Source organism: Lissotriton vulgaris, chromosome 7, assembly GCF_964263255.1.
Source record: "Lissotriton vulgaris chromosome 7, aLisVul1.2, whole genome shotgun sequence".
Classification (NCBI taxonomy): Eukaryota; Metazoa; Chordata; class Amphibia; order Caudata; family Salamandridae; genus Lissotriton; species Lissotriton vulgaris.
Window position 1 is genome coordinate 631,711,829 of NC_141695.1, and position 13,496 is coordinate 631,725,324.

Here is a 13,496-nt window from a genome sequence, read left to right on the forward strand (position 1 = left end):
CTGCGGGCCACCAGGTGTTGTTCCAGGGTTAGGCGTGGTTGCCAAAGAGCAGCACTTCAGTCTTGTCATTGTTGAGCTTCAGACAGTTGGCCTTCATCCAGCCTGTGGTATTCTTCATGCAGTTGTGAAAGTTGGTCTTAGTGGTGGTGGGGTCTGCAGAGAGCGAGAGGATGAGCTGGATATCAGGCGGCATAGAATACGTTTTTAAGATCATGGGTTCTGACCATGTTGGCTGGAGTCTTTACAAATACATGTGTTGGATGTCATGTAGATGTTGAGGGTCGGGATGAACCTTGAGGGGCGCCACAAATGGTGCTCTTGGGTTCTGAGGTGAAGGGAGGAGGGCCGATTCTCTACATTCGACCAGTGAGGAATGATGCAATCCATCATAGTGTGTCGCCCTTGATCCCGATTTGGTGGAGTTTTACAAAAAGTGGTTAGAATGACACAAAATGACCAATATTGGCAAAGGGCATCAGACGTTGGAAATTACTAAAGACACAGCATGAAGATGCATTGAAACCAATGTAGTAGTGAACATCGATGTTAATCTATGGACCCTACCCTAGTTGGACAATTGAGTACCACCAAAAAGCCCAGCCTTACACAGGCTTGGAGAGCAGAGACACAGCCTGTTACCTTACAAACTGGTGCACCAAATGCTCCCAAAACGTTCAGGAGCTCTGATTGGGCCATGGAGTTAAAGGTGGTAGCGATGGGCAGGCTTTTCTAAACTTAAGGGGCCCACCAAAAGTCTATTCCTCCCCGCCCCTTTGCCAGAACCGGCACAAGTTCTTCCTGGACTATTGCTCCTCGCCTCCCTAACGTTCAGGAGATCTTCTGTGGTATCCAGGGGGGATGCAGTCTTCAGTATTGGTACCTCATTTGATTCCTAGCTGATTAGTTCTCCATAGGTGCCCTCTTTGTCCAAGATTTACCTATGAACTGCAGCAGTTTAGCTTCTCTCACCCTTTGAGTACAACTTACAGCACTTGTGCTAGGAGCTAGGATATAAGGCCTACTTTCACTCCTTGGCAGACAATGAGACATCTCCAGGAGTGTTCTCATTCCAATGTGGCTGGAGCTTAATAGTAGTACATCAATAGCAGGCATTGGTTCAGGGCTCTCCACCCACTACTAAGTTCCTACATTGGACACTTCCAAATTGTTTGCACAGTAATCTGATTTGGAGATAAACTATCACGGAAGACACTAAGTGGGAGTTTTTTGTTAGTGGACCACTTCCAACAACGAGCAGTCCATTAGCTTACGTATCAAAGGAAGACACCGCTCACAAGTGCAATACATATTTGTAGAATCTCTCACTTGATAGGTGTAAGTACACTCTGCAGCCCACATGTGGGCAAAGCACATGCAATGGGTGGGAAGTGCTTAGCAGCCTTCCTTCGTCATTAGTTGGATTTGTCAAATAGTGAGGCATGTGCTTAAATGAGGTCTTGCTTTTAAGAAATATATATTTTTAAAAACAAAGGAACCCCAGTATTATGTCCCGGGGTGGTTAAGTATTTTCAAAAACAAAGGTCAAGATGAGGCCACTAAAGTCTTCGTGTGGCCTAGGCCACTAAAGTATTCAGGACAGTGTTAGTCAGGTTAAAAGAAAGTATAGTAGTCCAGGCAGGACTGGTTATGCAATATATGCTGGGACACAAAGTTTTAGTATGAACTCACATTTATTAACAGCAAAAACGGAGTGTCATAGTATAAATGCAGTAATAGTTCATGTGCTCACATAACAAGTGAAAAGGGTGTGAAGTGAGGGGTGTTCATGACATTAAAAATTACATTGCATTGATAACAACAATATGCATAACTCCAAGTTAATTAATGTCAGTAATAAAGTTTTGGTTGTAAGGGTCGACGGCGTTTCGATCTCATGAATGTGAGATCATCATCAGGACGAGACTGAGACTGATGTGAGCAGGTAGAATCAGAGTGGGCTAAATAGCCAGTGAAGGCAGGCGTCTGTGGAGTCAATTTCCGGCAAGGGAAGTGATCCGAATTGAGTCTTGCCTGAAGAGTAGCAGGAACGGTATAGTCAATTTGTAGGCGTATTATGGGGCCGCGGCGGCCACATCTGATTTAATCAGGAAATGTCGGGCCGGGGATGGAACTACGGCGGGATCAATTACAGGCGAATGAATCCTGGTAATTTCTTGCACGAGATGCGCGATGAGTCCCGTTGATCGGGAGCAATTCAGAGTTGATTTTAAGAAAGGCATGATCTTGTGGCAAGATGACCAATTTCTTGCACCCTGCAAGCTCTAATGCAAGCTCTAATGACCTGTGTAAAAGTCCTTTGTTTTTAGGGAGATTCTGCACTGACTATTCAATTTAAAGAACACAGGAAATATTACTGTGATAAATGTTCAGAATTGTGCGGCCTTTCATATGTTTTTTTGTCGTTACGGAGTATTTATGTAATATTTATTTTCAAAACGTTTATGTAATTTTGCTTTCTTAATTTTTGGATAAGCTAAGTGTCCAGTTTTATTTTGATTGTTTTGAATGTATGCATTGTCTGTAGCTGTCCTTTTTCTTGAGTTACAGAAGGGAAGGCCACGGAAAAGCCATCTTGCAGAACACAATGGTGCCAAAGATTCAGATACCTCTGCAGCTCGACGCAGCAATGCCAGTCGGAAACATGGGCGGTGGAAAGGTCGAATGGAGAACCCAGGTGTTGTTGGAGCTAGAGTAGTGCGAACCGCGACAGCCTCGCGCAAATCAGCCCGTAAAATTTCAGTCTTGCCTAACATGTCCAACATCAAGAACCTAACTAACCCTAGAGATCCACAGCTGTCTATCCTGCAACATGGGGACACAGGCAGTGTGGAGGGAGCTCCTCCACCCACCGACAACCAGTTCCTTCCAAAGTGTGAGATCACTGGCAAAGAGGCTCTTTCGGCTCTTTCCAGGGCAAATACCCGGCAGTGCCGACAGGAGATAGCCAATGTCATGTGTTTGCACCAGGCTGGAAAGCTGATGCCACGTTCTGTTCCACGGTACTGTCAAACATCAGGTGAGTCTTTTGAAGGGTCTCTCTGCACCATGATGATGAGCCTTTAGCTGGCGAAGTGGAATGGCTCATTTAGTCCAGCATGATTATTAATATCCATCCTTTTTCCTGAGCAAGGGAACTTGTGCTGTGCAAACTCCCTTTCAAGCTTACAGAAGTAGCTATGCGTGAAATAATCAAAATATATATATATATATATATATATATATATATATATATTGTGTGTGTCTGCGAAAGAAATTAACATAGGGGAAGGGGTAGGTTGCAAATACTCAACAAGCTATGATGGGCAGCTACCTTTTGCTTAAATATTCAATTCCTTGATGGGGAAGCTGTCCCACTTATCAGGTAATGGGGACCATGCGTGCTAACTTTAAGCATCTTTAGAGATACATTGTTGTGCTAATGTTATCCATTACTGGGTTGGAGGCAGCTGTACAGATGTTTTTAGAGAGTGGTTCTATGTTCATTACCTGGGGAATGCATCTTTAGTACAATAGCTGTGCGTTGGGTGTTCATCAAGATAGAGACATCTGGGTGGCAAGAGACGTCCATAAGGTTCAAAATCTAATGGGCAGTTGTACATTGAAATCTCAACATCAGGTGGGAGGTGCGGGCACTGGATGGGTGACCATTTAGGGCCTACCAGAAGAACAATAAAAACTGGGAACTGTGCTTGCGAAAATGACCTAATCAAGACCTCTGGAGTCACACCATCGCTCCTATCTGTTACTGTTTCTACTCGTTTACCCACCAGGAGTCCGCTTATTAATGTCTGTTCCCTTGGAGGTACACCTGTCTATTTTGTTTTTGTCATGTTGATGGGTGTCCCTTTCTGTGGTTTTACTCTTGCCTCTGACAGATTATCCTGCTCTTTCTCTCCCAGATATTCATGTCCTCTGCCTGGTTGTATCCCTTATTGTGATCCTCTCTCTCGTTGCCTCATTCTTTGTCTCCTTTACTTCTTGTTTGTCTCACTGCCTGTGTGTCTTGCTGGCACAGGGAAGGGAAGCCCGGCCGTGCAGTGGGATGAGGCGGAGGTGAAGCGTGCACCGAGTGAGAGGCCTTTGCGTATTGCCTACATGTTGGTTGTGCACGGCAGGGCCATCAGGCAACTGAAGCGTTTGATCAAGGCCATTTATCACCAAGATCACTTCTTCTATATCCATGTGGATAAGGTAGGGGCATTTGGTCAACAGCCTGTAAACTCTTCTGGTGAGGAGAAAAAGGGTGCATGCCTTTAGAATACTGGTTCATACTGATGAAGGCATTTGTATAATTGTCGGTTCTTGCTATTAATATGGCTTGTAGCCTTAATCAACTGTTAGTTTAATGTTAATCCCTTGTTTCTCATTACTCCTACCCACTCTACATGCTGTATTAAAAAAACTGTGGTCCAAGACCTCTATAATTTGAAAAACGGAGTTAATCGGTAAACAATCATTAATTATACAAATTTAGGAGCATGTACACATTAATCAGCTCTATCCAGTGTATGCATATATTCATAAGAAACATAAAAAAGGCAACAGCATCAACATAGGACCAAGAGCAATATTTTTAATCCATTGTCTCTGGGTCAAGCAAGCCGCATAGTTCCTTGCTATAAATCGATACGAATCATATTGGTTGCCCCGAACGGAGCGTGCAACATAGCAAAGGGGTGTATAAGATGTGTGTGGGGATTAGAGAGAAAAAAGAAATTCAAGAAGTAGTGACCTATATCGAATTCTCGAATGGTTTTTTTCTAGCCTTTCTAAGGCCTCCTTTGCATTAACTAAGGTCTTATCATCAATGATTTCCTTTCTCAAGTCCGCTATTTCCTTGGTTAACCTTTCTACTTCTTCCACAGCTGTTTCAATACCCAAGACCATCCAATATCTTGAGCAGGTATTTGATACGAAGCTGAAGTTCTCCTTAAACTTCGGGTTCTCCAAGAAAATGGCTGGTTCGTTCCGGACTTGTAAACCAACTGGGATTACATTAGACCTTAAATATTTCGCTAATGTATGACCGTGGAGCCTTGTTCTTATTAATTTCTTCTCTAGGCGTTCTAATTTCAAAATCTTACCATTCAACGATAAATCACTAGTAGTAGTATTATCAGCTAGAAAGATACTTCAGCTTCATATCAAATCTTATCACACATCTTATTGCACCCCTTTGCTATGTTGCACACTCCGTTCGGGGCAACCAATATGATTAGTATTGATTTATAGCCAGGAACTATGCAGCTTGTTTGACCCAGAGACAATGGATTAAAAATATTGCTCTTGGTCCTATGTTGATGCTGTTGCCTTTTTTATGTTTCTTATGATTATATGCATACACTGGATGCATATATTGGAGCTGATTAATGTGTACATGCTCCTAAATTTGTATAATTAATGATTGTTTACTGATTAATTCAGTTTTTCAAATTATAGAGGTCTTGGACCACTGTTTTTTTAATACCGTTTGATACCCAGGTCCTCTACCTTTTGGGTTACCCCATTACTTTAATGGTCACTCTACATGCTGGTCACCTGATATCCTGATCCTTTTTTTAGGAGTGTGCTATCTGACTTAGTCTCTTTTTTTCCAGCGTTCCAATTACTTGCACCGGGAAGTAGCAGAGCTTGTGCAGCACTACCCGAACATGCGTGTCACACCCTGGCGCATGATCACCATCTGGGGTGGCGCAAGTCTTCTCACCATGTACCTGCGCAGTATGAGGGACCTGCTGGAGATGCCAGAATGGCCCTGGGACTTCTACATTAATCTTAGCGCTACTGACTACCCAACCAGGTAACTGAGCGTGGGCAATATAAGGTCAATAATCAACCATTTATGAAACAGAATCTTACATTTTAGGGGTGTTGTACTGTCTCTGGGAAGGTATACATGCAAGTCACTACTTTAACATGAGCTTAGTGGATATTTTTAAATGGTGTATTTTAAAGGGTATGAATCCATGCAAATGAATAGCCATGCAATTAGGTAGTGTTTAGTAGCAAACAAGTCACCAAATACGTTTCTTAGGGGTTTAGAAAATTGGCTTTGAGAAGGTAGAAAAGATAAGTGAACTTAACTAGCTAACATACTTTCCTTATCTGTATTGACAGGGATGTGTTATTATTTGTTTTAACGTATTTGGAAATTTGCATCAATGCGTTAGTTTTGTATGTTCACACTTTATTTATTGGGAAAACTAACTCTGTAACGCCAATCTACATCTTCCATTTGGTTCCATTAATAGACCGGATGTAGTCCTTACTTTACATTCAAATGATACTAAATCTACATAAATATTCCTTAGATGATTCTGTCTCTGTTTATTGGGTATCTCACATTAAATTAGCATCCTATTAAATAACAGCATGCTTAATTTTTCCCACATGTATAGATTCCTGTGCTTTGTTGTAATCAAGTCTTGAAACCCCATTTCAACAGAAGAGTCTGGAGGCTGTCCATGACAATGTAAATCTTCAATTGATTGCCAACAAAGACATTTTGGCTTTAACTTGTATTCATTCCACATACTCTCAGCATGCAGGCATCCTTACATTATCTCAACAGTACATTGTAAGACAGCCCCACTTTTATCATTCTTGTTCATTATGCTTGCATGCATTTCTATTTATGGATAAACCCTGTATTTTAGCAAAACTCACTTTGGTATCCACTATCATCAGCCGTCTCATTGGTGTACTGTACAAACTGGCCATGATCCCATATTAAATCAAGCACATCAGATGTGGCCTTGGAGTGAGAGCATGCCTTTTACCTATTTCTCATTTACCTTGTGAGTTAATCTCTTTACTTCTTCCAGCTCTAGCATACTTTTTGGTTCCTATATATAGTGCATTTACTGCATATTTATTATATCTGAGTATGGTCAAGTTAGAGAAGTGAAGTTTCACAAAGTGACTCTATTTTCTAAATTAGTTTTATTTTTCAGAACAAAATTTTATTTTGGTGTTGATAAAGTGCATAACAAGCACAGCACCCCGGGAATCGGAGGAGCTGTGATCATCAGAATAGTAATCACAGTAAAGCAATTCAATCAACATTTCAGGATGAAAAGATGCAACCAAGGCCACCCTCCCACTCCCCCCACCAAGACCCGCCCCCCTTGCACAGCGTTGAGAACAAATTTCAAATACAGATACAGTAAGAAGCGTACAGTGTGTCTGGCTCATGGCCCGGGCCCATCATCCAAGTATCCCTCCACAGGCCGATCAGGCGGTGGCGGTTCCAGCCACAGTCCACGATAGTCCGCCCATCGCTTCCAAATTTTATAATGTTTCCGGGGGCAGCCCCTGGCCACGAAAATTGGGCGTTCCAATCCCATGTAAAAGTCCATTCCCCTTTTCCACACTCCCACCAGAGGCGCTCTAGGGTCTTTCCAGGCACGGGCAATGTCTCTCTTGGCCACAATTAGGCCCAACAAAAGCAAATATTGTTTATAAATGTTCCCACCAACCTGTTCCATGACATGGAGGAGACACAACTGTGGCGAGCACGGGAGCTCACAGCCCAGCACCTCAGACAGGCAGTCCCACACTCCAGACCAGAACCTCCGCAGTCCAGCACACGACCACACAGTATGGAAAAAGGTGCCCACTTCCCTGCTGCATCTCAAACAATCCGGGGACCCAATCAGGCTCGCCCTCCACAGTCGTTCCCTCGTGTAGTAGGCCCTGTGGAGGTACTTGAACTGAATGAATCGTAGACTTATCGCAATGGCAGCACCTCTTGGCGCCTCAAGTGCTTCCCTCCAGTCGTCCTCCTCAAAGGGACCAACATCTCCCTCCCATTTATCCCGTAGATCGTCTAGGGAAGTTGAGCAATGCGTCACCAGTGTTTAATAAATAGTGGATATCTTTTTACTTTCTAAATCTCCCATGAAGACTTTGGCCTCCAGTGGACTAAATTCCGGTAGGGAGTCCAGGCCCCCAAGAGAGGGTGTAATGGCGTGTCTAAGCCGTAGGTATCTAAAAAACTGGGTCTGGGGCATATCGTACTCTTCGCGAAGTTCCTGGAATGACTTGAGGGTCGTGGCCCTGACAATGTGCCCCAGGGCCGATATTCTAATTGCATCCCAGCCCCGAAACCCCGGCAGGGACGCCAAGGACGGTAATAGCCCATTTCGCCAGAGAGGAGTCTCCCTTGTAAGTTTGTTCCACCACCCCATGCGTCGGAGGGCAGCACGCCATATACGAAACACTGTCTGGGTGACCACTGGGAGGCCCCTTCTCCTAATTTCCAAGTAGAGTATGGTGTGCAGCGTATCCAGGTCCATCAGGTACCTTTCCAGGGCATAGGCCGGGTCGCCCCGGTCTCCATACCACCACTCATTTAGGATCAGAAGATGGGAGGCCTGATAATAGGACAGGATATCCGACGTCGCCAGGCCGCCACAGTATGTGGAAAGGAAACACGTGCGTAGCGCTACTCTCGCCACCCGCCCCCCCCCCCCGGACCAAGAAACTGACTAAGTGCTGAATTGACCTGTCTGAACCATTGCAGTGAGATGGGATATGGGTGGTTTTGCAACTGGTACAACAGGCGAGGGAATGCCACCATCTTGAACAGTTACGGTTGCACTTGTAACATCACGCATCGATTACTGCAACAGCCTCTATGCTGGTACAAATAAAGCTGTCACACACAAACTTCAGATGGTGCAACATGCAGCAGCGAGGTTGGTTCTAAAATGGCCGAAAAGATCATCTGCAACCAAAGCCCTCAAGGCATTACATTGGCTGCCCATTACAAAAAGGGTTTTGTTCAAAGTACTGTTAATTACTTTTAGAGCTGTTCACAACCCAGGCCCGTCCTATCTGAGGAAAACATTCAGCAGATACTGTCCAACCAGAGCACTGCGTTCTTCAACTGCCAACCTGCTTACCGTCCCGAGTTTCAGACTTAAAACTCGAGGGGGCAAATCCCTGGCGGTACTGGGAGCAAAAGCATGGAATACTCTTCCCCCCCAGTTGAGATTACTGGATAAAGAAATAGACTTCCGTAAACATCTAAAAACCTGGATCTTTAATCTCCAAGATATAACTGCCAGAAGCCTAGTGTAATTCGGGTCTCGGTCAAGTAAGCATAGGGACTACCTAACACCTGGTGGTCCTTTCTGGGCGCCTAGATGCTCCTTGGAGCGATTGCCGCGCGATACAAATTGGCACTTACATTACATTACATTACATTACATAACTAAATTAGTCTTTTAAACATTTGATAAATCATGAATCGGACTCTATTGAGAACTTTTTTTTATTGTAGCATGAGTTGCTGTTCATGATCAATTGTGTGCCAGGTCCAGTTGGGTCTAAATGACAAAAAACAAGACATAATGGAGAATAGGAACATGTAAATGAAACGTGCCTTTTCTTTTCTTAGAAAATGTTTACTTACACACATCTACATTATACTTAGTTGTATTTTGAGACCAAAAAATGTAATTGAGCCAAAATTTCACAGATGCTCCGATCGCTGCTCCCCTTTTTCGAAGTGAGCATTTTAGCCACTGAACTTCATCACCTCTGGAAAAGAGGACCAGATAATATGTATGTTCTGCTTAGTCGGTGATACCATTATCGCCAGCCACCTTCTGCAGTCCCCTTCACCTTTATTTTCTAGCTTCAAATAAAAATGGCGAAAGCCTTGTGATTAATGTGAGTACTGCCCGGTTCCTGTTCAGTCACTGGAGTGCAGTTCCAGGGTGCAGTTTCCTGTGTCCCATTGGACTACATATTTTGTTCAAGTTTAATACATTGAATTTCCTCTTTTAATCTATCCCAGAGATCATCTTCTATAGTGGAACTATCAAATGGTCTTACTTCAATTCTGACACCATTAGCCCATTGCACATGTTATGGCATTGCCAGTTTGCTTAGGCTGACCTAGGGTGTTTCCATCTCTGAAAAGACTATGCACACACCTGCTACCAGAGAGAAAATTGCTACATCCTAGATGAATTTCGTAGACTGAACACAAATTACAGCTGCATCAGCATTTTCAAGAGAAAGTATTGTACTCTCCTCTATGTCAGTGAATCATTTTGCTACTTTAACCCTTTCCATGCTCATGACGAGCTCAGCTCGTCATGATGCACGGTTGAGCTGTGCTGATGACGAGCTGAGCTCGTCATGAAACAATGGGAATCATCCAAGATCAGCACAGGAGGGGAAAACACCTAGCAGCCAAGGTGTTAAAGTGACCTTGGAATTCTATTCCAAGATATTTCCAAGTGCATAGTGACTGGCAGAGTGGTGCACAGATTGCTTTCTAATATGCTTTAAGAATTTGGGGTAGTGTTAGGTTTATCCTTGTTTAGTTCATTACCTGAATCGCCAACACCAGCATTCAAAATGTGCAGCAATGAGTGAGTGGTTCCTGAAAAAACAGAAAATCTGCAGTTTTGCTTATTTACCTCGCTTTCAAGGTGAAAGCCAGGCATCCTGCGGCGGGATGCCTGGCTTTCACCCTGGGGATCCCCTGTAGGGGCTATCTCACAGGGAAAAACCAGGACGGGGTCCCAAGGCAAGCGCGGAGATACCCCTTTGGGGGTCGATTTTGGCGCTATATAAGAAATGTAATAATAATAATAATAATAATGTTTACTCCTTATCATGATAGCAACAGGGCCTTTTCCCAGACCTCCAGAGAGAGCTTAGCAACTGGGCACTATCCCTGGTTAAACATCTGTCTGCTGGTGCAAGCAGAGTGTTGCTCTCAGTTTCCAGATAATTATAAAGTACTGTCTTGAGCAGGCCTGTATTGATCCTGCTGTTGGGCACCGGCAGGAAGCCAGTCGGTCAAAGTACAAATGTTATTTTAAGTTGTATATTTCTAGTCTTGAGTGCATCTTTCTGTTTTGTCCTTTTCTTCCTGGGCTCCCAATTAAGCATATTCCTCTACCATGGCCAAGCACTGTGGTTGCTATCCAACATCCTTAATGCGAGAGGACAAGAAGAATTTCGAATAAAATGTAAACTGGAGTATACTGCTCCGTTACACCTACTCAGGGAACCTATAAGGGACCTGGTAGTGAGCATTTTCTTTTAGAAGCAGTGCCCTCGCCCACAAAAGGTGGCATAATTCATTATCGGGCCTGCTCCTCATTGGGCTGGCGCTGCAATGTCCAACGAGCCCCCACGTGAGGGCACTTTGCAGGAGAACTTTTGTAAGAATCGCGTAGAGCTGGGACGGCTGATTTGTCCCAGACGGTAGGTGAGAAGATTTGACAGATGTGAATTAAAATGGGCTATTGATTTATTTTTAAAAAAAGCCTAATTCTGTTTTACTAGAAATCCAGATCTATGTCAAATTGAAAACAGTATAGGAAACTCACGGACATGATGATCCTAGTTTCCAAGTGAAAGAGCCGGATTAGGGTATGAACTTAAACCAAGAACAAACGTAAATGTGAATACATTTTAGCCTACTGAACTCAGTATACCATAATGTCAACCTAGGGTCTGGTGTGATACGTTACAGGGTGCCTTGTAGTTTGGGGTACTACAGCTCACCTAGACACAAGCGGTGTTGCTCTCCACCGTCTCGGAGTAGGACGTCAGGAGAGCACACAAGGAGCTTCCTTGTACCACTGCCATCACCTGGACTGCCTTCTGTCAAAATTGCCTCCCACCCACCCATATGCTGAGTCAGTCAAATGGGATGCAGAAGTTCTTTATTTACAACAAGATGCCCTGCCGAGCTCAACTCGTGAGCTATCCTTTTCTTGCCACCATGTGCACGATCACAGGACTTGCTGTGTGGGCCCAACACAATTTTCTCCCTACTAGGTTCTCCAGAAGCCAACAAAATGCTGCAGCTAAGAAAGGCTTCCAAGCTGCACCAGTGTTGCAGCGGAGTTCCCCTCGGTATGTGCCGTAGGTCTAAAGTCATCATAAGGAAAAAGGCAATGGTGTAATGTAGCATACATTTTAGCAGCGCAAAAAGAACCAATCTGATTTTATCATTGGAAAATTAACTCTTTATCAGTAAAACACTCTGAAGTAATTGTAGTCCAACAAGGAGTTATTGGTCTTAAGTCAGGGTACATCAGAAATCGTCAATTGTAAAGAAATGTTTAAAAACACTTGATACTAAAGAAGTACATAAAGACATTCTTACATTTGTAGCAGCTTGCAGGCATCTTGCTTGTCTAGTTGTAATAAATGGATGCTGCCAATCAACAGAATGAGGTAGTGTGATTCTATGACCTTGGTCTAAGAATCTCACAATAATTAAGTCTAAACCTGGTGCTCTAGCTTCACCAAATGTTGAACTCAGGCTGCCATGGAATAGAATTTGTCAGTCTTAGCAATAAGTTTTTCCTCTAAGCTACACGACATGGATGGGGCTATGCTTCTAGGGCTGGGTTTAGCACTTGGGGAACTGTTGTGTTATGTTCAATTATTTTATATAGCGCATTCCCACTGTTTGTATGGTCCTAGTGTATTTTCGGTTTCTGGCGGACCTTTCTGTTTCTGGAATTCTCTTGATTAAGTTGAAGTGATCTACTGATATCTCTAGTGGTCTCTTACTGTTTACATAGAAGTATTCTAGGGTTGTAGTTAGGGCTCCCAGTTTTATGGTATTTATTTTTTGGCCATTTCCGTCTGTATTTATCTATATTTATTTTTTGGCCATTTTATTTGGATTTATTCTTATTTATTCTGTGTTTTGCGTGTAAATGAAGTTGTAAAACTGTACATTTCCATATCTATTTAACTGATTGACGCGCATTCCTACTTTGATGTCTGTCGTGTTTTAGCTATTTAAGCTGGCAAATATTACATAACAATACATCCACTGGTAAATACTATCATTATACCATTAATGTATGTTGACATATGCCGTTATTTAAAGAAATGTCATCCTGTTTTTAGGTCTCGCCGAGCCAGCGCATGCGCTGCTTGCTCTGCGAGACATTTAGTAGTGCGCTTTGAACAGTCCTTCCCAAAGGCTTTTGCTGGCCTCCAGCTTGCGTCCACGAGCGAGCGTGTGGACATGCACAGGCCATCTAGCTTTCTGTAATGGCTCATTAAGCCTTACAGTGCGTGAATCCCCTCCCCTACCCTACATCCTCCCTTCTCCCAGTCCCTCCTCATCAGCTTCTCTCATTGTTGGATCCATTTCAAAGGGAAGCAACGCGTGCTCCACTCGTGGGCTTGTTTAATTTAACACTAACAGTTCCCATGCTTCTTGTTTCACATTTTTCATTTGCTATGCACATTTGAATGTTGCTTGATTATTGTTAGGGTTGTTTTGTTAAGTCGTACACGTTTTTTTGCGCTTTGCCCAGATGGCTCACGTTTACTCAGTCTACCGGTGGCAGAGGTGTGCTGCATTGGCGCCGTCATTGCCGTAATCAGCAGAGGAGGCTGATTTCTTACTTTTGTTCTGAAGTCTGTCAATCTTCAGTGCGGAAAGATGGTTGAATTAGATAGACAAGTCTATCAAG

At 43.4% G+C, this 13,496-nt stretch overlaps 1 protein-coding gene across 1 annotated transcript in view; it reads left to right on the plus strand.

Annotated features, from left to right (window-relative positions):
* XYLT2 (xylosyltransferase 2) overlaps window positions 1-13,496 on the plus strand; it is a 111,465-nt gene that overhangs the window by 54,938 nt on the left and 43,031 nt on the right. Inside the window, exons 2-4 of the mRNA XM_086930817.1 lie at window positions 2,569-3,037; window positions 4,037-4,212; window positions 5,619-5,821. Coding sequence (XP_086786943.1) covers window positions 2,569-3,037; window positions 4,037-4,212; window positions 5,619-5,821 — 848 coding nt within the window. The remainder of the gene's footprint in view (window positions 1-2,568; window positions 3,038-4,036; window positions 4,213-5,618; window positions 5,822-13,496) is intronic.